We start from the raw sequence: 27,523 nt of genomic DNA on the forward strand, positions 1-27,523 counted from the left end.
CGTCTTTTTTTTCAAACTGTTTTATTTGTCACTTAACATCGGGTCAAAGGGGATGCGAAAGAACATGACCTACAAAAACTTTTTTTTTCCTCAACATGTATTTACATTTCATTTCACTGCATAAAATTCATTGAAAATCTTAAGGGATAACCACAGAATTACTGATTAACAGAACTTGGGATTGAGAACATTTACACACAGTCCATACCACAGCTGCAAACAGATGAGGGGGGGAAAAGCACAATACTGTACAAATGATAAAAAAAAAGCACAATACTGTACAAATCATACAAGGCTTACTTCTGTATGCAAACAGGGGTGAGGTGAACACTCTTTAAAGCCAGTTCAGCCAGTGAACATTTCAAGGGTTCTTTTTCCAAACACACATTAAACCTGATCAGCATCAATCAGGATAGTTTATTGAAAATTGTTTGTGATCTAGGGCTTGAAAGATTTCTGATGTATGCAGTACTGTGCAGAAGTCTTAGGCTGCCAATAGAAAACTTCTCAGTAGTGTATGCTGTTGCCAGTAGAACCACTATAACATTAGAATAAATACAAAAACATGAATGCAGTGAAATGCAACAAGAACATTTTTTATGAAGTTATTCACTAGAAGAGCACAGGTTTGGCTCCTGCACTCCAGGCACTGCATAGATGTGTTACATTCCATCAGCAGCACCTGATTTAACTTAATGAAGGATTGATTAGATTAACTAGATATTGGATAGTAACTGTAAATGCCAAACTTCCTTGAGGAGAACTTTGAAAATGGTTTCTCATATGAGCTGAAGACTTTCACACAGTACTGTATTTGGCCGTTTTCCCAGACTAAGATTCAACCAAACCCTAGACTAAAAGAGAATGTCAGCATTACTATGTAGTCCCACACTAGGGTTCATCACTGTCCACAGATAATGTAGTCCTAAACCCAGGCTTAATCAGGAAAAGAGGTTTGCAGGAAGCAACAAGAAATAAATGGAACTTTTTATTTTTTTCATGTCACAGTTTAAGCCTTTGCTTAGTCTATGTGCTGCTGCACATGGGGATTGTCCACTGAAAGCCCTCATTAGTGTGTCTAAAAAAACATTACACTATGCATGAACATAACCCAGACTAGCGCTCCATTTTTACTGTAAAGACTACTTCACCCAACTAACAGTTTAGGGACCCTTCATAAACGCATATTATAATGGACCTATTCATGCTCCACCCACAGACAGGTTCTTTCAGGACCACGTAGTGGGCTGTTAGAAATGGAAAGTGTTATCAGCTCTATAACAGGCCTCTCCATTGACGGTCACTGTGAAAGGTAAAACAAGGTAAAAACAAGTTTCAAGTAAAACATGGAATGTCTTTTAGAAGCTGTCTGTGTTTCATCTAGAATGGCTAAAACAATGTTCAATACGAATTGCCATTTGATTGTGCTAACAAATCAACAGAATCCCATAAGGAGAACAGCAGAAGTTAGCGTTATCATTTTAAATTAATACGTAACATTACATGAATGCTACAGGATTTCTATAAAATCTTCCAGTAAATTCAGACAATTACTATAGCTTATTACAATACTTAATACTAAATAAGTACTAGTCTTTTGATCACAAAAAATATTACAGATGTATTATACAGAACTATAGCTATCAGTTTCTGTAGTGCTGTTAGTATTTCTCTCTCCATACACATACACACACTATGACTATTACTAAAGATACTTCTGTAAAGGAACACAATCTAAATTTATGTACTTTGATCATTTCTCATTAGGTTGAACAGGATCTTTTCTTTAACCAGTGTTCTGTAAAGTCCTACCTCATAAAAGCCTTGAAAGAATGTATTTGTGGGTGGAGCCTGGATAGAGACAGAGTCATAAAACAAATGGAGGTAATCATGGGGCACTAGTGGTTCCCTACTCAAATCCTGGAAGCCCCAAGCAATGCACGTTTTATCTATATTCAGTGCTTTAACACACCTGACTCAACTCAAGAAAAGCCAAATAATGAGCCAGTGAGTGCAATTAGGTGTGTTAAACTGTGGAAAACACGAGTCCACAAGACTGAGAAGCACAGCATTATAAACATGGATGGATGGGAGATCCACTTGATTGTGAGCCTGACCCATAAGAAGAGAGTGACAGTGCTGGTGACTAAATTAAAGATGGTACATCGCTTGTTCCCTGAGAAACACTCTCATATTTCATCAAAAAACACACTCAAACATAAGCACCACAAGAAAACTTTCAGCCTCACCAGAGTTTTTTTTTCTATTTTGTTTTTGCTTCATGCTGTTTGATGAAGAGTGATCACAGAACAGGCACTAAAACCTTTTCAAATTAAATTTTCATTAAATTTGGACATTTTTGGGAGAATCTGTCAGGCAAGTCAAGATGAATTGGAATTGCTGACAAAAAAATTTGTCAACCAAGAACTTTACAAAGTCATCACTTAGAAAAAGTCCTCGCTCTCTTGTTCCAAATTTCATATTTACAAAAAACAGTTTAAGCAAAGAGGAAAAAAAAACAACAAATCTTATAGCAGGAAGCACAGAATGTAATATAAATCATTTTTCATGTCATAGAAATTAATAAGTTAACAGCCAACAACAACAACAAAAAACATTACATTTAAAACACTGAAAAAAAGGAATACAAATTAGGCAGGAAACTACATTTCTCCCTGAGCTTTCATGCTCTAAACAAATGACTCTCACTTCTTATAGTCCTTACAGTCTACAACACAGCAGTATAAAGGCAGCACCGCCCACTGCAGTTTAACAACAATTTTAATTTAACACCAGTGTAACAACAACTTTGTGCTTCGTTTCTTCTCATTTTTCATCTTTATGGGAGCTTCAATAAGGCCTTGACGGGCAATGCAAATTTTAAACCACTGCTAAAAGATGAACTATTTAAGTGAACTGATGTCTACTGATATTCCAATGTAGGCCATAAGCTGACTAGCTTTGTGAGAGTGCTGCCTATTTATATATATATTAGAAAAAAATCTGTCAATAAACCAACCAATCAACACTCTACAATTATTGCTTCAGTTTGAGGGGATAGTGTACGGCTTACAAAAATCTTCAGCACCATTTAGAAACCTCAAGACCAGTTTCCCCCCCCACACAAATTAGTTTAACTAAATTTGTGAGATTAGATACTTTTACACCCAGTCTTAGGACTGGTCTTTTAATTTTTTAAAGTCCAGAATACTGGCCCTCAGTCTTTTAACCTCATCATTCACAGCCACAAACAGACAGCTAAAGGTAGTTATCAAAGAGGAAAGATTGAGAGAGGGAGGGAAAAAAAGAGAAAAGCCCACAACCAGGCTATGAAAAAATACAAAAAGCTACCCTCGGCCCAAAAGCACCATTTTTTCACTTATGCTACACAACTTCATGGAGGTAGGAGAGGGGAGGGAAAACACTCTGACCAAGCTGAACGCTGACAAATCTACAAATTGTTATCTATAAAAGAGGTTTAGAGCTGGCTGAATGGAAAAAACAAACAGCTTTGGCCATAACAACACCCATAAACCTATAGGTCTAACCACTGGAGTGGTTAGTCTCCATATTTATATCAGAAACATCGCACAGCCTCTATGCTTTGGAGACCCGTCCAGAAACTTTTGGCTATTTTTTTTTTTCCTATTTCAAACTTTTTGATTAAAATTTCCCTGCACTGTCTTGTTTTTGAGGAAGTGTGAATGAATTTCATTCGCTCCATATGAGCTGTGAAGCAGCATGCTAGTGCCATTCAAACATACCTTGTCGCCTAAACATGCACAGTAACGAGTGCTGAGTGTCTGTGTTTGTGTGTGCGTGCGTGCATTAGGTAGAGTGAAAAGTGGTGTGTATGCGCATGTGTGTGTGGTTGCTCTGGTCCCCCTGTTGCTACACGAGCAGGCGTGTGTGTCCGCTCATCTTCAGGAGTTTTCCCAGCCTCTGCTTGGCAGTCGCCTTGCCTTTCTTAGGACGTTTTCCTGCAAAAATGCCACAAAAACAGTGGTGTAACTGATAAAGGCTTTTTGAAAGATAAACAATCATCAGAGTAGAAAACAATACTGTTTGGCTTTCTCTGGGACACTGGACTCTGTTATAGTACCTAAGTATTATTTTGAAAGGTTTGTAGTTGAGTATTTAATTACAATCTACTTATTTATAATCAATTTACATCAATTACATTTTCAAAAGAAAACAATACTTTTTTCTACCTGCATTTTTATGTAGACCATCAAAACCTTACAAATCTCAAAGGCCAGAAGATTTTTCTCTTTGCTCTAGCCAATCAGTCGAGTTATATATAAACACTACTAAATATAGATACTTTCCAAGTACAGTTTTCGCTCCACAGATGTTGACAAAGCACCCAGACTTTCATTTAAGTACAGTACTTTTTATACCTCTGTGTATAGCTTATTTAAAAAATGTCACATTTTAGGCTAGAGTACTAGGGCAAATCCTAGCATCCTTAAAGTCTGCTGAAAAGAAATAATTTTGTGGTCAAAATGAGCAAAAGTATATGTTATAGTAAAAAACAGTAGCAGCTCCATCCTGAAGCCTGAATTTGGTTTGTGCGTTTGTCCATTTTTACAGATAACTGTATGTTAATGTCAGATTACTGAACAACAACACAGTTTCAGTCAAGTGTGTGATGATTCAGATGCAGTTAGCACCATAATTGGTGCACAGAAGCTCCCTTTACTTGTTAGCTAAATTAACCTCGTAACATCTCCAAAGTCTGCTACATGTGACTAAACTATGTAAATCTTATTTTTGTCAAACTATCTGCAAAGGTTTTCTGAACTGTCACACAGACAGGTCGTCACCTTTAGTGGCCTGGTTGCTGATGGGGCTGGGGTTGTGTGCATGTCTTTTGGAGGGATGAAGAGGAGGAGACAGTGAGCTTTCCCGGTATAAATACTCCTCTCTTGGGCTTCCTGACGCTCTGTCCGGGCTGCCAGCCTCATTGCTGCTGTTACTGCTGGCCTGGGTGGACCACCAGGCCTCCTGAGAAACAGCACCCTCCTCTGGCACCTGCTGGCACATCAGCCCAGCCACAGACAGTACGCCCTGCAGGGCCTTCTCAGGGGCTGGGTGAGGTAGGCCGTTCCCTGGGAAGATAAAGACATCTTTTTCAGGGGCTTAAATCCCAGAGCAAACCAACCCAACCTAGGCGTGACTGTCGGAAGTCTCTAGAATGTTCACCTCCATTTACACTGGTTCATCAGGCTTGTTGGGTCTTTTACTAAACATTACAAATCCAACTGGCAAAATTAGAACGGTAGGGTTTGTTGGTGATGTGGCGTATGGTGAAGAGTGTTCGAATGAATGATGCCCTTTGGCTGAGAATTATGGTGTTTGTTGGAGAATGTTGCTGTTTTGAGAGAATGGTAGTGCATGACTGAAAAATTTTTGAAGAATGATTGTGATTAGCAGAGAACAATGTTGTTTGGTGAATAACAACAGTTTTTGTTGGTGTACTTTGGTGTTAGTTGAGAGAATGTTGGGTTAGAATATGTGTGCTGTACTTAAGAGTGGGAGAACTAACTCATGTCAAGCTACATACTAGCTTTCTTTACTAACATTCTTTCACTAGTCTTACGTATTTTTTCCCAAACCAACATTTTTATCAAACCCTCAAAAAACAAGGGAACCCAAATCTTAGTTTATGATTTTTTATTGTTTGTATGTTTCTACCTTTTTAGCAATGAGGTGAATGACTAACTGTTGGAGAAGGACATCTTGTCTTAGAGTAAAGTAACTGTGTGATGGGTCTGTGTATTAAGCAACAGTTTAGCCATGGTACCGTTTGAGTGGTTTGTGATGCTGGCTGCGTGACTGGCTTGTCACACAGCTCCCTGAGCCTTTCCTCTTCTGCCTCATATGTTCTGCCTCATCCTCTGAGCTTCCTGAATCTGAAGAGTGCTGCTGCAGTGAGAGAGGCACACAAAGAAAGGGAAAAAAACATTGTTAATAAAGCGACGTTAAACAATTACATTGAAAAAGAAACACTGTAACACTGCCTGATCTTGAGCGTCTAGAAGTCTAATACTAGTAGACTGGTTTTATCAGTGAAGGTTCTGCGATCTAATTTAATGCAAAGTAATTATTTTTCATGATTTGTATTATTATTTTTATGTATAAGGGATTTGACTAGCCTAATTATACTGAATAAAGTATTACTAAATGTTAGTGTGTGCCTTCTGTCACTAACTATACCTCCACATTGGCTGCCACCTCTTCGCCTGACTCCAGATCTGACCCTGACCCCAGCAGCTCTGTCCTGAGTTCTGCTCAAAGAAGAAGAAAAGGGGTAAATAATGGCAAAAACAAAGAACTTACTGCAGGTTCTATGCCGAACAACAATAATCAGAATTTTGCAATATTTATAGCCACTACATTTTGTTTGCTTTCAAGTGTGAACCAAAGAAGCGTCTTGATGATCAAAACTAGAATTTAACAGTGACTCACTATGATTGGTGGCTTTCTTGTGTCCCACAGTGCACTGCGTCTCTAATCCTGCCTCCACGCTCTCTGTTTTCACTCTCTCTTGTTGGCATGGTGATGCTTTTTCTGTCTTGACCTGGTGCCGTTGGCATGGCGATGTCTTGTGTCTCTCGTGTTTCAGCACTCCTTTGCCAAGACGCCGCCTCTCACTACGAGAAGGACACACACAGCAGATTAGAGGATAGCACAGACTAGTACAGCTCCAGTATGAAACATCTGAGCTTACATCCGATAAAACATCAGAGTTAATTCAAGATCCTGATACATCTGGAAAGTTATCAGTCTGTTTGGTTCTTTAAGGCTCTTAGCCAGCACTGAGACGCGCATACAGAACCTTACCGCATGATTCGGCCGTTACACAGCACCAAACGCAAGGCGTTGTCATGACTACTTTTCATTTTTACAGCAGACGTCGCAAATATCTTCTTGAACTTCCTGTTCAACTTGGAGGTGACGTCTGAGCCCTGCTGAGAACAGAGGTATACACAAAAATTATTTTTGCTGTATAAGAAAAAACAGTTAAATGAAAAAAATACGCTGCTATGCAGAGATTCCAATAGTAATCGAACACACTGGGCTAAGTTGATTGTGAAAACTAACTCCAGAAGATCTCTACTACAAATTCATCTGAAAAGTAGCCTTGTGTGGGTGATTCAGTTTAAATCAATGACAAATAAGTAAATGCACAAAGACAGAAGATGACAGAAGGCATGATGGTAAACACTGTCTCTGTATGTCATGATTAAAGTAGTTCCAAGTTCCCTAATGAAAATTAAAAACTAATACTGGTATTTGTAATGCATAGATTTAATGTAAATACAGGGCATTACACTGCATTAGTCTAAATGCATACTGACTTCTTATGCTCAATACTTCTATAGCCCTAAAAAAGGTTAATGCATTGTTGCTCTATAACATTTTAAATAGAGTTTATGGAGGATATGGCAGGATATGGCTATTGTTTCATTTAAAAAAAAAAAAGTGCTCTATAATGTTCATACAATCCACACAGTCTTTCTGACAGATTGGAACAGACTACAGGAAGTGTTGGGGGTGATATGGTTTCTATTATTTTACTGCAGCATAAAAGAAAAAGATGGCTTTTTGCACAGTCAGAACTTTCACTGAATAGTGAGACGTAATGGCAGAAAGCATAAAAGTTTGTTTGGTTGATTAATCGCACAACAGATTAACTGATTCTAGAAAATAAACATTAGATTCAGCCCTAGTCTAAAGCATGCTGTGCTCTCACTTCGTCCAGAGGGCCGACCTCCAGCCTCCGAAGGACCTCCCGGGTGTGCAACTCCAGGATGTCCAGGTTTGAGGGGGATGTGGAGCCATGCTGATGATGGCGATGGTGGCGATGATGATGATGATGGTGGTGATGGTCCCGAAGCCTTCGAGCTGCCCGTCTTGCCTGGCACCGTCTCTCCAGAGAGGAGCGAGTGGACAAACACTCCGTGATTCCCTGAGATTTCACTGACTTACTTGGGTCCTTGGAAAAAAAAAAAAAGGAAACTGAATACACAAATATAACTGGGGGAAATATTTACATGGTAGTTGAATACAGACAATAAAAACTATTTTCTGTATTTGAAAATCTACAGGATTCACCACAAATATACTGACGTAAACAACATCTATTCAGAACTATTTTGTAGAATTTTATACATATTTAAAACTGTAGCAACATCAAATGCAAAACTTACAATAATACAGTGTCAGAAATTTCAATATTCTAATGTACAATATGATGTGTGAGCCTTTTATGTTATATAATTGTTTTAATTTAGCCTTTTTCATTCAGTGTGGAATACTATAATCCTGTTTTGTCTTGTTCTTATCTCTCCATGACTGTGCATTAGACACACTCCTTTCAATACCTTGTAATGACTATAGTATTCCCAAGTTTGTTTTACCTCTAGGTGGCGTATCTCCTTGGTTAGCTCCTTGATGAGAAGGGTGGGCCTGATGTTATCTGGAACCTCACTGTTTGGTTCTGTTAACTGAGAGAGCAAGAGAGAGAGCGAGAGCGAGAGCGAGAGCGAGAGAGAGAGAGAGAGAGAGAGAGAGAGAGAGAGCGAGAAGAACCAAAGAAACAACAGGAGAAAGTGACAGAGCAAGAGAGATAAGCGTAAGTGAAAAAAAAGAAAATGAAAGCCACAGAAACAAGAGGGAAATAATGAAAGAAAGAAAAAACAAGTGACAAAGAGATGGAGCAAGAGTGAGAGAAACAAAGAGGGAGAATTAGAAAGAAAGAGAAACAAAAATATATGATTGATACAGACAGAGATAAATGAGAGTGAGAGAAAGTAAGTGATAGACAAAAAGAAACAAAACAGAAATATGAAAGAGAGGAAGAAAAAGAAGAGGGTTTCGTTAAGGTCATGGTTCAAGAGACAGTGATGGAAAGTCATGAACAAACTCAATTACACTTTAAAACATACTTTTTAGAGATAAAACTTGCAACACTCCATAGTGACCTCATTAGTACAATGAACATTAGCCTACTTAAATTCTCAAGGGCTACTTAAGGCAAGTCATTTCGAATGAAGGGGGTCCAGCCGACCCAAAAGGTTGCAAACTCCTGCTCTAACTGAATGTGTATTATATGTTTTTTCCCCAAGCTGAAGTGATGTGTCCATTTAGCTCTCTTACCTCCCTCCTCAGCCAGGTCTTCAGTGCAGAGATTAAAGCTCTTACTCCTTCCACCAAATACTCCTGAGGCTGGCACTTATCCTCCCGCAACTCTGCCGAGGACAAAGACCGTAGAGGTTAAAATGACAGTCGTTTTCACTGATCAGTGCTGCACAACTCATACATTCAAGGGCCAGTTTAATGAATGTGACAGAATCCAAAATACAATGTCCACATTGATCTGCTCTCAGCACGACAGCTTCTATTCGAAACTACCAAAACCTGACAAAAAAAAAGCTCTCCATAACGCTGATTTATGACTTATTATAGAGCTTAGGAAGGAATAGTTTGTTCTACAATCTAATTTACCCAGTTTTCCTACTTATGCCAAATGCAGTAAGTAGTAAGTAATGGAAGCTTATACCCTACCAATTAGCACTATGGCCTAAATCATACACTTGCCTCGAACTGTGCAGAGCTGTTAAGCAAGTGTGTTCGAGATTATTTCGCGATTTCTGACACTGGATGATATTTTTATTTATAAGTATAGAAATGATTCAGATTCATGATGACCACTACTACTGTTTTTTTTTAGCTATGTGATGTACTTTTGTCCATTTTAGCTGGTAGTGTATAAGCTCCCATTACTAATAGGCTACATAAGCCTTGTAGCTCCAGTGCAAAACTAAAAGACTAAAATTTGGTCTTGGCTGATCAACTGCATTTAGGTAAAGGGCAAATTTGCATAAATTAAGTTATTCCCCAATATATTCCTTAAATGGAAAACTGAACACATTTCAGTCAGAATATTAGAAGAATCACACACAAATTGAGCCTTCAAGAATGCAGAATAGTCTACCCCTTACCTTTCAGTGTCTCTAGAAGGTTTTTGGCCACATACCAGGAGATGGCCTCAAAATAAGGAAACTTAAAAAGTTCTGGAGTCTTCAGCCGCCGCTCCATCTCATAACACCTGAAACAAGAAAATAATGTATTAGAGCAGTTGTCCAACACAGCAAAGAAATGTTTTATGAAATGCAGCATAGTAATACTGGCTGACCTCCAGATAGTCAAATGCTCATTATTACTGATAATGCTTTGGCATCAATGAATGGAAAGCTTTATTTCTAAAAAGTAATACATAAAATACTAGCGTGACACAATAGTAATATGAGAATTCAAAAATAAATCATCAAATACCTGAGCTGCATGCCTATGTTTAAGTTGTGTAGAAAGTTCCCTCCAAAGGCCATGCAGTCCTGGGAGGTGAGCACAGCATGGATCCAACCTACAGGGGGCAGCAGAGACAACATAAACAAACATGACGGCAAGTGGAACATGCAGAGGAGTCTTGCGGCCATCAGGTCTACGTCACTGTCTGGATGAAGTGTGTATTGGGCTTGGAGTGCAGACGCATTGATAAACACACATCTCTGCTCAGTCAGAGTGCTATTTTGTTCTTGACAGAAACCAGGCAAGAGTAAAAACAAACAGTCATGCATGAATGGTTCCTTGCTTTACAGGGCAGCTCCATCCACCATGTGGTCAAGTTAAATCACATGGTACGACAAGCATACAGTACTGTGCAAAAGTCTTAAGCAAATTATTGAAAAACATAGGCAGTAAATGTGCTTTTGCTTATAAAATCAACATATATAATTAGAATAAATGCAAATAAATATAAATGCTGTGAAGATATCAAAAAACGGCTGATATCTTGTGAGCTAGTTTGAAGAACAAAATTGTTTCAAATGTCTGCTGGACACCCCCAACTATCACAAAGATTTGTTAAATTTCATATCTAGCACATAGATAAATTATTATTTGTATTTTCTTGTAAAGTGTTTTTCAGAGCAAGTAAATACTTACTGATTAAATTTTTTTAAAACTAATTTTCTCATGTGCCTAAAACTTTTCAACACGTATAGACACACACACACACACACACACACACACACACACACACACACACACACATGTATATATATATATATATATATATATATACACAAATAAATGTATGTCAAACAATTAAAATAATTGGTGACACTTCCTTTTGAGTGGTACTTTTAGATAAAACAAACACTCAACGGACTCTCAGTAACATGTCAAAAACACATGAGGTTTGGGAAAAGGTTTTGGGTTGTGGTTAAGGTCAGGGTTTGGGTTAGAGCCAGGGTTAGGGTTAGGTTTTGGGTAAGGTTAGGTTTTGCATAGTGGAAGCAACATGTTATCAATAAATATCAATCAGTTAATAATAACTTAATGTAAGCACTGTATCAACAGAACATCTTCAATATATTTACTTCAATGTATTAAGATGCTTCACTTCTGCTGCTTCACTGATGTGTTGTTGATGTGTTACTGATAATCAGTTAAGAGTTTATTAAATCATCTACAAAGTACCACTCCAAATAAAATGTTACCAAATAATTAAGCTTTTAATTAGAACATTAGCAGAGCAATCAAAGAAACTTGTGATTTAAAAGCTGTATTTGTATATGAGGGTTACAGTCACAGAGTCATAGCACCATATGAGAGCGTGAGTGGGTGGGCATCAGCCTGCACAATTGTGGATGGTTGGAACGGTCAAATTAGTAAATTGTGAGAATGGCAGAGGTAGATACTGCCTGTTGCCTATTACCTGGGGCCCCTGGCCACTACCTTTCAGATTTTGGCCACTAAAAATGCAAAGCCTGAGTGACTTTTTTTGCATTCTTTTTCTCTTCTAATAAAACAAATTGCATCAGTGTGTTAAATAAGCTGGCATTATACCAAGAGGCTATATAGTACTTAATGGCATAATCTAGTCCCTATACAGCAATGTTCTTAACAAAAGCAACATGACTGTTTTGGGTCCTGAAGCATGTAATTGTAAATGATTTTTATATACAACAAACATGTTTCTCTTATTGTTGCCACAACTTCAATTTTAGCCACAAGAATCATTGGCTTAGTGGCCCAACCGGTTAACATACGATAATAAATAAATAAATACACAACAAATCACATCAATGTGTTATTACCAAGTTAACTTTGACAGTACTAGATTTATATACCCACTTACTCACAATATTCATTCTATTTCAGTCTTGGTCACTACATGAACTGAAGATTTGTTTCTTAGTGGTTAGTGAGTATTTCATAGCAGCAACTGAATAATAAGTCTTAAGAATATTAACTATATAATATGCCTGGGTTTGAAGGGGTTAACTGCAAGGTTACATCACTACATATTTACAACTGTCAATGAACGTGAAGAGCAAACTTCTCCCAATTTTACAGTGACTTTGTGTTGTGTTTTCTTTTCATGGGCTTTAGCACATTCAATTCAATTCTGCACTCAGGCCTGAGTGGTTCCCTGCCCTGTAAGGCATGTCCATCCACTGTTAGATAAGGAAAGCTCTTATCTACTGCTGAGTCTGTACGTTGGGTCTGTTACGCTATGAAAAGTTGCACAGAGGAAATACTTTCGATTTTAATCACATTCTTTCCAGCGTATCAGCTTGGCACTGGCTGTATCTGTGTTGTGCTGGTGTTTACACTGTTGCCAGGCAAAAGCCTCTTGCCTAACATTCCCTCTGCAGCAAAAGTGTTCTTGTTATTCAAATGCTGAGCTTTTGATTTTCCTGGCCACTGCTCTAGGAAACTGTCGAAATTATGTCTCCTTGTGCTATGCTGTTTTTCTACCATAGCACGTGAGCTGCTTTTTCCAAACTGAGGTTAAATGAGGCTGTGTTAAAGCCCCATTAGGACGGGATTACTTTTCCATGAGGAGGTGGGGTAATGTAAATTTACCCGTGTTTCTCAGTGATTTTAGTCCCATCAGAATGCCCTGTCAGTCATTTTTACACTCACAGAAATGAAATATGAAACTGTCACTGGAGCAGTACCCCTTTTGTGACTGGAGTGGTACCTCAAGTGTACCTTTAGTCAGGGAACATAACTGTACCATAATCCATTGATATTACATATTCTCGTGCTCTGTTCCTCTCTCTCTCTCTTTAGCTAGCCATCGCTCTCTCTCAATTTCTATTTATCTATATATACACACACACACACACACACACACACACACAAGGCGACACAGCAGTAGCAGCACAAGTGATTCTGACTGGATGGAGCTGAACCCAGTAAGTAATAAACAGAGAACTTAAAATAAACTTGCTTGTATGAAAAGGTATTTTAATGTGTGTACACATCGAGCCACATGCAGGAGCGATTCTTACCTGTAGGGAGCAGTATAGTGGTCCCTTGCTTCACCACACACTTGTAGCACTTGTCCACCTTTTCCCCGAAGAACACCTCACTCTGATTGGGTGACGAACTCCAGGACTCGTATAGTGCAAGGTTAGCCTTAGTCGGCTTAATCAAGTAGAAAATTTTCTCTCCCTAAACAATGAAGAAAATAAAAATAAGAATATCTTCAAAACCTAAGTTCTTTTTGTTTTCTCTTGGCAAGACACTTTGTGAGAAAGCTCTTAAGCTCTCCTCAAATCTGAAAGCACTGATGTTTAAACAGAGGATAAAGAATTTACAGGTATGTTTAGGGTAAGTCACACTGAACATATCAATCATAATAATGCACAAGTGAAAATTCTTGGCTCAAATCGAAATTCAGGACACATCAAAAATACAGACAGTCTGATGACTATTTCTAATTCTCATTACAGTTAAAATGATTTGTAAAGTGTTTTTTTTTTACTTACTCATAAAAATGGAAACTAAATATAAAAAAACTGCATTTTCACAGTTTTGGCTGTAAACGACTTTGTTAAAGTGCACCCCCTACTTCAACATTGGCATGTACGCATGGAGTATAGGTCTTCATGACCTCTGGTCTCACCCAGAGAACGTGGTACCAGACTGAAGTTCCTCCAAAATCAATGTGGAAGTCCGTGTAGCTGTCCTTCACACCCATCAGACAGTACTTCTGAACAAATGGTTTGGGGAAGAAAGAGTCATCTGGCCAGTAATTCTCCACCCAGGACATTTTACTAACAATATCAGGAACCTCCACCAACTCAGCCATCCTGCACAGAGGAGAGGAGGAGAACAGTCAAGCATTTTAAATAATAAATAAATATTAAATTCAGTCAATTAAGATAAACTAGTGTATAAACTCTAATACCATATTATGCAATAGCAACTACATTCAAATGCTTATATTTTCAAAGATTTAGATTTGTGGTAAAACTACTTCTACTACTACTACTAGTACTATTATTGTTATTATTATTATTATTATTATTATTATTATTCTAACTATTATTAACGAAGGTAATACATGGATATAGTTGTATGCAAACATTTGAACACCTCAAATGACATTTTGTTGATTTTCTAAGTGAAAATAACATCGTCTACAGAGAACAAACTGAAATATAAAATCTTTCTGCAAATGTGTGTTCTAGATGTGTTAAGCTATTTTCACTCAGAAAATCAATGAAACATTTCAGCACAAACAATTGCATACAACTATATATATGAAAACTGTAAAACTGTAATGTACATTTTGTTGTACTAAGCAGCTTTAATGTTACTTGACATTTAGAGAGGGAAGAAAGACCATGAGCTGTCTGTTTCTGGATCACTCTGAAATTATTTTAGTGCATTTTTGAGCTGACAGACTTACTTGGTATCAGAGAACTCCAGGCTGATGAGGTTTAGCACTTTCGGCCGTTCAGGCTGGTAATAATACTTCACAAACTCCCTCAGTTTCATCTTACTGTCTGCTTGTCTGGCAACATCGATTACATCAACGACTTTGTCTCCACCTGGGTATAGTATAGGGAGGAAAAAAAAGGTGAGTCAGAACCCAAACCAGCACATATTTTAGAGCTGAATTATATAAGCTGACAGAAGTCAGTCGACTTTAGTTTAAAAGTTTAAGGACAACTTTTCAATATTTCTTAGTCTGCAACACTTTACCGTATTAAGCCTTACACAGGTGTAGAAAAACAATATCCCATGCATAAATATTAGTGCTAGTATTAGTGACTGTACTGGTTGGGAGTCTCCTTGCTGTGATGTCAGCACTCAGACCTTTCAGCTGTTTAAACCACCTTTGGGCCAAAAGAGGTTCAGTATGTGCTTTTAACAACAGTTTGGTAAAGAAGACAAATACACAGTTTGAACACCCCTGGTCATCCTTGTTGACTTTGTAAGTGAAAATATGTTAACATAAACTCTACAGAGAACATACTTCTGCATATTATAATAAACAATTACTGTTCATTTGATAATTTTATTTAACATCTTGGGAAAAAAAACAAAACATAAAATTTAGGCAGTGTAAAAGTTATGGCTTATGTTTTATCTTTTTCCAATATGTTAAACGATATAAAAACTGTGCACTACAATTTGCAGAAAAAATGCCATTATTAAGTTGGCCTGTGTAGAGGATGTGTTAACTTATTTTCACTTAGATCAACAAAACATGGAATTTGATCAGAGGTGTTCAATTCTTTGCATACAACTGTAAAAAGATGAGCTAATAGTTGCTTTATGATAACTAAAACTTTGCAGATAATTTTTCTTACTGAACTGAAAAGTAACTTAAAATCGAATAATACTCAGAAAGGCATGGTGTCCCCAAACCTTTGACAAGCAGAGTGCATTCTGCAGCCATTTTAAAGAATTAAAAACAATTTATTTCTCAAATTCTCTTCACTGGAGCTGAGTCAGCATATTCAATTTAACACGTTCGCAGAACCACACCACAATTGCCACAGAGAGACGGAAACAGAACCAGACAAACACACACACACACACACACACACACACACACACACACAGACACACACACACAACACACACACACAGCTGGTCAGCATCTAATGACAGGGAACAGCTGGATGCAAAAGATTCAGAGACTCTCACAAACACGCACGCACACACTACTGACTACAGATCACAATACTTGCATTCACTTACAATGCTTGCATGAAATTTTTTACCTCTGATTCTGATTTCTTTACAACCAAATTGCCCCAAGGACAACTTTTTTGGTCGCATTTTATCTTTTAACCTGAAGCATGCAGTGGGTGGGTTAAATGAAGAAATAAAACACACTAGCAAATTTTTTCACTTTCTATTAGCCAGTCACAATATAAATGACATTCAAGTACCAGTTTTTTAAACAGAAAGCACCCTTCATTTATTTAAATTCAAGTCACAAAGGGCCATGAAATTATTCATTTTCATGTGATACTTCTAAAGAGATTAGACATAAGACAATTAACTTGCAGAAGGAAGAGGAAAGTCAAAATGAACCAACAGAAGTTTCCAAAAATTATTAAAAGAAGCAGAGAAAATGGGACTCCTAACACCCGTGCAAGATCCGGTAGATCACTAAAACTGCCATCATCAAATAAACAGTACTTAAAGCTTTCATCTTTGAGAAAGAAGATTAAGCTTCACTCTTGCTTCAAATCTAAAACACAGGTGTTTCTGTCCATCCTTCCACTATGAGGTGAAGACAGACGAATTTGAAAGGATGTGTAGCTGTCAAGAAGCCCTTACTGAGAAAAGAAACAGACAATAAAAGAAAAAATTTGCAAACCAGCAAATTTGGGATTATTTGGATCATGAAAAGCAGAAAATGCAACCAAAGACTGAACTCTGGAGGTGTGGAAAATAATCCCTGCAGTTTTTTATTAAAAACAAAAATCTCCCATAAAGAATGAAAGCTTAATAGTGATTTTCAGTGGAAATTAAATAAATGAATGGTGGTCTCTGATTTTTGCACAGCACTGTACACTGTAAAAAATGGTTTGTTATGTGAACCTAAAAAAATGCGTAATGTGATAAGTAAATTATTCAACTTAAACAAATACTATGAATGAAGTGTATATTGAACATAAGAGGTAACTGGCCATTCAGCACAATGAGTCATGCATAATTATGCTATGGTATGGCTATGGCTAAGTTAGAAGGAATACTTGTCAAACAAGCAATTCAATGGAACAAAGACAACAGTACTAAGGCCTTTGAGATTTATTTTCTAAGATTAAGCTTGACAGTTTTACAAATATTTACTTTGATGCCACAAAGTCCAAAAATATAAATACCCTTACAACTCCACATAAGCAGGTATTGTTCAGCCTTTGCATGTGTGTGCTCACTTTTGTGTGCATTTCCACGTTTTTGAGCAACAAGCAAGATTAGGGGGCACAGTGCACAGCTGTCTGGATCTTTTCTTGATGCCCACCACACACACACACACACACACACACACACAGGGTTAGTGTAGCTGGCCTATTGTTTTTACTCAATCATCAGAGAATATGATCAGAGAACATGATCTCCACTGAGTGGTCCCCATGTCTCACACACATCCCTCACAACACCTGTTCCCATTAAAACGAGCTCAGGGTTAAAGCTCATTGGTGTGTGAGTGGAGTGTGTGTAATCTGAGCTGTCTGATGATCAGCTCTGAAACAGGAGAGGAGAGTTAATAGAGCTTTAAAACAGGGGGGAGACGAGCCAAGCAGTAAACCCATTCAGTCTCTCCAGCAACCGGGGAGCCAGTCTCAACCTCAGAAGGTGGGGAAAAAAAAAGTATATATGTGGCCATCCTGTCTTTAAAGGTAATTTAAATGCATATTTCTTTAAAGGTAATTTAAATGCATATGTCATTTCCTAGTGGCTTCTGAGCTATTGTAAAACAACTTCGCTTAATGTACAGTTTTTGTTGTAGCTCCATTGAGACAATCACCTACTGATGCACTGACTGAAATTTAGTTTAATGAAAACAGTTCTTTTCAGCCAGGACAGGGCAGTACTGCATGGTGACATAAGTGGAAAAGGAGAAGAGACACTAGGATAAAGAAAATCTTAACTTTACATGGTGCTGCCTGTTTATACCCAATCAGAAAAAAATACACCTTAAAGCCTATTCACACCAAGTTTTTGTTGGATTAAAACCTTCACATCAAACCCAATGAGTTTTTTTTTTAAACACTTGCAGGAAAAAAAAAAACAGATTCATACAAGCACCAATACACACACACAGGCCTTACCCACATAATGCTCCACGTCTCTGACAGAGAAAGACGGTGGGGGCAGTTTGAGTCCCAGGCCCTCCAGATCTGGGAGCACTATTGGGTAGTGGAAGCCATCTGCCTCCAAGTAACGCTGGGTCACATGACTGCCTTGCATCTTCACCACAATCTCATTCGCACTGCAGGAGAACAGAGACGAGAAGGTATTACAAACACAACTATAAATACTCATATACGCAGCACTGTGCTACAGCATTCACTGTTCAGTCTAAGGATGCATCACATATTCACTAGTCCACTTCGCTTATCATGCTGACGCAGAGTTTTTGTCATTCTGACAGACTGTAATACACAACAGGAAGATAAGGGGGCGATATGGCATCTAAGATTAAATCTTTTGTTGCACAAACACAAGTTCTAGTAATGGCAACAATAAAGGGAGAGGAACTGAAGATGGCAGATCAGTCAGTTGGTAGATTAGATCAGTCAGATGGTAGATTAGTCATTTAACTGAATAATAGTTGGATGAATCAATAACAAAAATTATACTGGCATATTCGGGCAGATTGTAATCCACTTCAGAAAGTGCATGGGGTGCTATCAATCCAGCCAACACTGTTCTATGTAACCATAACTTCGCATATACATTACATTGCTCACTACTTGGAATAAAAATGCACTGCAAAAAAACCCAGAAGAGAGGTCATCAGTGGTAACTCCACATATCTAAAGGCTGAAATTCAACTGCTTTGTTTTTTTCAAATGTTAGAATAATTTATGTAATCAAACATAATAATGTTAAATAAAGTATGAGCTCATTTTTGGACACAATGTAATTATCAGGCTATTTTCAAATGGAAAAAAGCTAGTCTACATTGCAACACTAAATAATTCTTTCAGTTACATATGTGCATTCAGTGTTTCCTGAACATTTGAAACATAACACATGCAGTAATTTATTTTTCATTCATTCATTCTTTCATTTATAAACCCTCATACATCCTGATTCAAGTGTTATGTCTCACCTCCCCATGTGTTTGCTCTTACTTTACACCAAACACATCAGAAAAGGGCAACCCAGTTATATGATGACACAATAAACAGAATGGGGTATGACAATTGTGAAACTTGTGAATTGTGAAGTAAATACTGTTTGCGCAAAGATATATTCATTTAATAGAAATTGCATTAATTCAATAAAAATGAAATGCATTAAGAGTGGAAGGGACTGAAACACTGAGAATTGTACAATGGTCAAATCTAATGATTTATTTTAACTGGTGTTCCTCAGAGTGTGCTGTGGTGACCAGTTTATTAGAGGTTTATTAGATGTTTTTCAGGCACTGGGTAGAGTTTTGGTACCTGGGGAAAGTCCTGGCCTGGAGCTCCTGTACGAAGACGGCAGTTCCAGCCTGAACTGGACGAGTGCCATCATCCAACTCTGTGTAATCGTGCCTATGCCAGTTATTACGCTTCTTCACTGAGAGATAGAGAAAAAAATATGAGTTTACAACACACACACACACACACACACTATACATACAGGAAAAGGGTAAATGAAACGAGAAATGTAAAAGGACAAGGAAAACACAAATATAAAGAGAAAAGCAATAAGGAAATGTAAAGGAAAACAACAGGAAAGGAAAATGAAACAGTAAAAAGGGAAGGAAAAGGAAAATAAAAGGAAAGCAAAAGTAAAAGGTAAAAGGAAAGTGTAACAGGAAAGGAAATGTGTAAAAGGAAAGGTAAAAGATAAAGTAAAAAGAAAAAGGAAAAGGAAAGGTGTTAAAGGAAGAGTTAAAAAGGAAAGTACAAAAAGAAAGGAAACAGAAAAGAAGAAAGAAAGGAAGGAAGGAAGGAAACGAAAGGTGTTTCTATTATGTAGAAAAAAAAAAACACAAACAAAAAGCAAGTTCACTGTGTAGACAGAAACTATTTCTTGTGCTGTTACAAACACCTATCCAAACCAAAGACACATAAATGTAACTCACTGCGCGAGGGTCCGTGGATGGGTTTACAGTTGGGGCAGTGGTAGAGGTCAATATCAGCAGCATGGTGCTCCTCCACCTGAACACAGCTAAAACAAGAACAACAGCACAGTCAGTCTCTAAAACACACAGCATGTGGAAGTGATTTAAAATTTAACCCCTTCAACTGAAGGCTTATCATTCATTTAATGAACAATCAGCTCTCAAATGGAGGTCATTTCTTTAATGCCAATAATGACACCCGAACCTGAAAGTGCACCTAAATCAGAAAACTCTGCCACAAACATCGCTTTCAACACTCAAACAGTGACGTCCAAAACACCCGCTGAAATGTCCTGATGACGCTGTTTCCGTGGAGATCCGTCATGGCTGTGTCATAAATCATGTCCTGTCCCACTACAACCACATGCCAAGCCACAATCTCCAACTCTCTGTCACACACGCACATTCCTAAGGTTCACAGCAGAGCTGCTGTAGACACTGCGTGGGCTCAGCTCTGGTTGTGTTCTGACAGGCTTACAAAGAGAAACTTACTACAGACCAGAAACCTGCACTGACAGCTTCTCAACACAAACACACACACCCACGTGGAAGTGTCTAATACTTCTGTCTTAACACCCTGCCTGAAAAGTTATTTGTCAAACAACAAATAAAAGTTCAACAAACTGACAGTGTTTTCACACTTGGGCTGTGGGGTCTAAGATTGATGAGTAGGGCAACAGTGAAGACCACCTTGGTCGAGTCTGAGAGTGCTCAGCTGTTCTGACATTAGCAAAAACCAGAGGGGAAACTCTCAGGGCCATCTAGGGTTTCAGAAAAGGCCTAATAATTGCTTGGAACTAAAAAATACAAGTCTGTAAGATTTAGTTCATTTTTATTCAATATAGTATGCTTGTATTTATACTACGTAAGTTTTACAGTACTACTCGTTTCATTGTTAAGTTCTGGATGAAAATAAAAGGGTTAAATTCTTCAAACTCCAAGCGTATCTACCTAGGTAGATATAGTTAAGCATGCTCTCCTATTGGTCAGAACTGCAAGAGCTGAAAAGAAGGCCTAACACGTTAGATTAATCATCAGTATAATTACAAAGTATCAGAAAAATTAACCGATCACGCTTTGATTTAAAATGGGCGGGACCAATTTGCACAACAAAAAAGTCACTCTAGGCCTTCTGGAAGTCCTACACATGTCACTGACTGAATAAGAATGGCAATCTAATCAGTGGACCAGGCCTCTTCACTGAAAAAGTCACCATGAACCTGTTACGAAGTAAAACATATCGTCGCTGTCCAAAATTGCCTAGAACAAAATCTTTTTAAATCTTTTTAACGTTTTTGCCCTCTCCTGTAAAGCTGCTATGTATGGTCCAAAGTGATTCAGGAGAACTGAGACCTGTAGACTTGTGTGATCTTGTGAAGAGACAGCAGCACTGGCATATTAAAGCAATAAGCCACTCAAGGCCATGATTAAAGCTAGGTACGCCACAATGTGGCGTTAAAGCCTTTTAACCATGGTTAAAAGACCATAACACAGCCTCACGTGGCTTACAGCTTTCATAAAACGGTGTCAGTTTTCATTACGGTCTTCTTGTATATGAACTGATGAAGGTGTTAAAGCTTGGTCTGCATTATTTTTGATCAAAAATATTTATGTATGTTTTGTTGTTATATACGATTATTCACATGCATTGATTCATCAAAACACCCACAGAAACTCCCCTGCAACTGTGATTGGCCAAGATGCTAACAGCACATAGTAAAACACAATGTAATTGGACAGAGGGCTCATGTGTACTTTGTAGCTTTCTGTGATTCAATATTGCAAAGGTCAATACGATGATAACGATTAAGAAACAAGATTGTGCAGCCCTTCATGGAAATGTGTAACATTTCAACCTACAATGGCTTACATTTGAAATAATACTACATAAATTAGATTTATGTATTTTGCATTTGATGAGCTGTGTCTTTTAATGGCTACTTCTAATTCTAATCGCTGAAATGTTTTGTGAACTGTTCTATTTTGGAAAATTGTAACATTGTATTTTTTCTAGTTAAAAGTTTCAGCATTTTACTCCAGAAAAATCAAATGTACCATTTTTCTCCTACCTGAAATTTTGATGGATCCCTAACAAAATGTTCAATTCATTATACTTCTTCCTCTCTGCACTTCCATTTCATTATCTCTATCACCTTGATTTATTTTTTGCCTGTGTATACCTCCTAAAACATAAAAAATGTATCTATCTATCTATCTATATAAATATATATCAGTTCAGTTTACCCACTTACCTTTGTGGAAGTGCTACATGAGAGGTTATCTTCACTTTCACTCTCACAGGCTGAATAGAGGGTGGGCCTAATGATATGTTACTGCGTTTTATGGGTGTTAAAAGCAGCAGGGTGCTATAGTTGAAGAGCTGAATAGTGAGAGAGTGAGACTTTGAAGATGGGTTCAACTAGCTGCCGTCTCAGCTTTGATCTTTCCATCACTGCAGGAAATAGTGGCTGAGACAAAGCAGACGTATTGGCTTCACTCAGACACTTGCATAGCAAACGGCTGAGAATTCTACTACTGGATGAAACCAAAATGGGTAAACAGATCATAGCAGGGCTGCAACTAATGATTATTTTTAGAACTGACAAATCTATAAACTATTATACATTACTGTCTTCTTTGGTTCCTCTCTCTCCGCTAAGCTGGTCCACCTGGCATCATAGATGCTCTTCCTTTGGCCGAAATCACTCATGTGGCTACCTACACTGCTTAAAAGAACGTCTCGAACGATATAGACTGAAAAACATTTTCAATCTACTAGGAAAGTGTTTTTGCTATTGAAGTTAGTTATATAGCTATAAACACACTTCCATGAAGTCATAGTAAACACAGTCACAGTAACTCCAGACAAATTCTCTTAAAGGGCACAACATCTGGGCACAGCACAGCTTATACAGGAGCAGTCAGCTAGCTTACATAGTCTCATATGAAGATTGTGGCAGGCCCATGAGTATTTTATTTTAAGTAAGACCTTCTAGGCAAGGTGAGGTTGGAATAAAAGTTAAGCCTGTGTCCATGCTTATTTCATACAGTTACATATAACTACAGTCACTTATAAGCCATTATATAAGATACCTAGCGTTACGATGAGGGATCTCACCGGAGCATGTCAGTGAAACACAAAAGGCTGAACAGCTAGCGAGTGTTTGCTACAACCACTTCATGAAATTAAGTGTTAAATAAAATAAGTAATAAGCTGGTTTTATACTTACAGGCTACCGTCGCAGTACAAAAAAAACTACATCGGATGATCAATTAGCAGCACCACACCATTAGGTTTTGTGCTAACTGTATGCTTAAATTATCACACCCTCATTCCAGACCATGTTGAATTAAATATGTAAAATGTTCTCAAATAGACTTGCTTATGTAGCTTCTGACACCGTATGACATACTGTTATCTCTCAAAATGGACATAAGCAAAGCTAAAAACTGTAGTTTTATGGATAACAGTATGTTACACACTGTGTATTTGCCTATGTATGCAGTTTGCACCATGCTAATTAGTGGGGTATGAGCTTCCATTAGTTGGTAGCTTCATTAGCCTCATAGCTTCAGTGTAACACTAAAGAAGCAAACTTCAGACAACCAAAGTCTTGGCTGATCAACTATATTTGGCAAAAGGAAGGAAACTGTGGACACTTCATAACTATTTATGCCTTGGTGAAATGCACAACGGCAACAGCTTTAGGTGAGCTGACTCAGTTCATGACCCCTTGAGCCACAGCAAAGTTCTTTGGCCACAGAGCTGCTGCGGTTCTATAACGAGTTATGTAATGACACAGCGGTCATAGATGGAGGAGTGCGTTGGATGGAGAATAACTTCCACTGCTTCCTCTAACTCATCTGTTCCCACTCCACATCCTGACCCATTACTCCCTGCTCCCTGAGGAGCGAGAGAGAATTAGAGGAAGAACAGAGTGATAATGGTTGGTCTGAGAGATCAGGAGGGCCACATGGAAGAGCTCCAAGTGAGGAGGTCAGAGTGAGAGTTCTCCCATCCTCTGGAGATCTGGGTTAAGGCTGGTTTTTAAATCAGATAGTTCCCGTTCTAAAATCTGAATCTGTGAAGGACAGAATATAATTCCAAACTGTTTTGCCTGCCACATATTACATCACTCACATTAATGTTTGCTTGCCAGCTAAGCATCTGCATCCGCCATATTTTTTCCATTAAATTTTTGCACCAACTCCTTTCTGGTGATGTGACAATGTGGCCCTGGTAGACCGTTCTGCCTTACGTTATGTAAGACAATCAAGGAGCCTTAATAAGACAGTCCTACCGAGGACCCACCTTTCTCACCTGCAGCCTTGTTTTTGGAACGCAATTTATGGGCATCGTTACAGCCCTACCACTGGATCTGTGATTGGTCTGGATGCTCACAGCACAAAATACAACACACTGACTCGTTAGTTGATAGGTCCTTTTACATTGCAGTCTTCCGCGATATCAGTATCGAAAAAGTCAACATCACAACAACGATTAATAGGCAACATATATTGCACAGCCCCAGCATTCAGGCACTATCAGGCCTCAAAGCTATTCACATTTCTGGATTTCTCACAAGAGATTTCACTTCTCCAATTTTGGCCAGTCCTGACGACATATTTGCGAAATTCACACAGATTCAGGAGCTCACCGTGACGCAAAAGGCAGCACGTGGGAAAACCAGACAGTCATCCTACTTCTTGCAAATTCACCACGTTTTCTCTTCCCCTGACCTCGCTGAGCACTCCCACTCAAAACTTTAATTAATCGCCTGGTGAAAAAAACAATTCTTCCCCTTACTCCAAATACAGTTGATCAGTCGAGCCAAAATAGGTAAGAGGACATCACTAAAAACAGTAGTAGCAGCCATAGTCCATCAACTTAAACCTGCTAAAAAATAAACAGTTACAAGTTCAAAAACTATCACAATTAACTGAAACCTCAGTGTTATTTCCTTAGTTAGCAGTCAAAAAGCACTACACATAACACTACATTTTGTTTGTTGTATTAACAGTTTTTATTTTTACTTTTATTCCATTTTCTTTCTATTTTAATGCTTTTCTGATTTCTTTTCTTATTTCTACTTTGCGCTGCCTTGTTATGTATACAATGTGCTCCATAAATAAAGCTATTATTATTATTATTATTATTACTACAACAATCATAGTTTATCAGGTCAGATTTGCATATCAATAGATAAACAGTTGAAGAACCAGATTTTCTGTTTATGATTCACAGACGTTTTGAATATACAACACACAGTAAATCAGCACGTCTAATCCAGCATGACAGAACAGGTTAGACAGTGAAGAGATGCAAAATAAATGGTCCAAGCAGAAACTTCAAAGAAACTTCTACACAAACATGTAAATAATTGAATTCAAAAGTAGTCATCTGTTTAACAATATCAAAATACCAGTATCAAGAAAAGCAGCATCTTTTTATTATTTTAAATATTCAATATAGTCCATATATGGAAACTAAGCTGCCTATTCTGCATTCACTGTTTTTGTGCTGTCACATTTACATATGTCCACCTATTCAGTCCACAGCCTTTTGGCCCTGCATGTTCACACTGAAGGAATGTTTCAGCCCAGACTGCTTTTTGAATGAGGTACAGCCAATCAGGACAAAGATATTCACATATAATCACACCTAAATTTACATACAACATACATATCATACATTTAGATATTAGAGCTGAGCAATATGGTGATATTTGAGCATAATTATTATTATTGTTCATTATTATTATTATTATTATTATTATTATATTATGGTTATTGTTGTTACTAAGATCATTATTAATAAGTATGTTATTGCTGTAGTTATTATCAATAATAATGATCAGCATAATGCTAATAATAATAATATAGTATTTTTATATGTGACATTACAACTTCTATGTTGTCTGTTCCAATTTATTAATTTTCAAATAAGCTAAATATTGTGATACATACTGTGTATTGCGAAAATGTCTTGAAGTATTGTAATATGATACTTTTGCCATATATCGGTTAAAGGCACAGTAACAAACACAGCCTGTTTAATTCAAAGGGATAGAGAGGGCTTTGTCATTACATTGTCATTACCATGTAAAAATGAACAATTGGGACTATATTTGGTACATAAAACCACACTAATGTCATGTAAGGTCAAAGAAAAAATAAAATACAAGAAAAATACAAGATATGGGCCCTTTAAAGTAAAACTTGTCCAATCTAGTAGTTTAATCTAGCTGATTCACAGAGTGTTCGAACTAATGACAGCAAATTTAGGGGTTAAACTACACAAATCTATAGATTATGACTGACAAAACTAGAACACAGCTGAAGAAATCTCTCTTACGCCCACCATAGGCATTAAAACAGCTTTTGTCCAAAGATACACACCTGTCTGACTAACAAGACTTTTTAAGAGTATGTTACCAAAAGGAAACAGCATTAAAAACACATTACGTAGTTGGGCTAATATATCGCCTAAACCAACATTACCTCACATTACATTCAGCTTAGAATTCAGAAACATATTTAAAAAACTAACCTCAGTTTTAAAAGTATAGATCAATGTCTATTTCATAACGTGATGTTTAAATATCCACTTAAAAGTCTTCTAAAAATTGGCCATTCAGAAAAGGCCAGTTTAAACGTCCGGTTTAAATGCCCGGTTTAAATCCCCCCTTTCCCAGCGTGGATTGGCTTTCATCTTTATAGCTGGCCACAACTTTCAAACTCAACAGTCTGCCTGTGACAATTTCTACTAAGCCATACCTACCTGTTTACACACAAACGCTTTAGAAGTTATTGATTATCTGATATCGATAAACAGTGACATTTAACATTACAGCAGCAGAGCAGAGTAACGGCGTTGTTGCCAACTAGGCTACACTGCTTATCTAGCCACCTCAACACGATGGAAACCAGGTCAGATGTGATGTAAGGAATATCAGCCGAACAGACAGACATGTTAATATTGTAATATATTTCCTCACAAAACTCTCGTATGGTATATTTTAACGGTAAGCTAGCGTTAGCTCGGCTAACTTGCGACATGACAGCCAGGCAACTAAAGGGTAGTCAGTTCAGCTAACACATATTTTAATAAAACAAGACATTTCTGTTTCCAAAGATGTTGCTGCGTCGGTGAGGGATAAAATAAACTTCTTACCTCCCGTGAAACCAATCCTTACAAATGTCACATTCAATCATAAAGCGGCTAACATCGTAGCGCTGCCGGCACACACAGTACAGCTGGGCAGCCGCCATCTTCTACTGTCCCCTTCTGCTGCCGAGAGCAGGTTTAACGCTTACGAACAACGCCGAAGTAAGACGCAAAGG

The 27,523-nt window shown here is 37.8% G+C and overlaps 1 protein-coding gene across 1 annotated transcript; it reads right to left on the reverse strand.

Moving 5' to 3' along the window:
* Positions 1-4: 4 nt before the first annotated feature.
* kdm7aa (lysine (K)-specific demethylase 7Aa) lies at positions 5-27,490 on the reverse strand. Its single transcript, XM_036577219.1, is given in 19 exon segments — positions 5-3,980; positions 4,827-5,088; positions 5,090-5,111; positions 5,807-5,928; positions 6,220-6,290; positions 6,472-6,656; positions 6,847-6,971; positions 7,760-8,002; positions 8,427-8,513; positions 9,166-9,257; positions 10,011-10,117; positions 10,345-10,432; positions 13,374-13,536; positions 13,991-14,177; positions 14,780-14,921; positions 18,168-18,328; positions 19,512-19,629; positions 20,141-20,226; positions 27,354-27,490. Coding segments are annotated over 19 exon segments (2,448 nt in total). The 5' UTR covers positions 27,452-27,490; the 3' UTR covers positions 5-3,891.
* Between the last annotated feature and the right edge of the window lie 33 nt (positions 27,491-27,523).

Source organism: Colossoma macropomum, unplaced genomic scaffold (genome assembly GCF_904425465.1).
Source record: "Colossoma macropomum unplaced genomic scaffold, Colossoma_macropomum, whole genome shotgun sequence".
In the NCBI taxonomy this organism is placed as follows: Eukaryota; Metazoa; Chordata; class Actinopteri; order Characiformes; family Serrasalmidae; genus Colossoma; species Colossoma macropomum.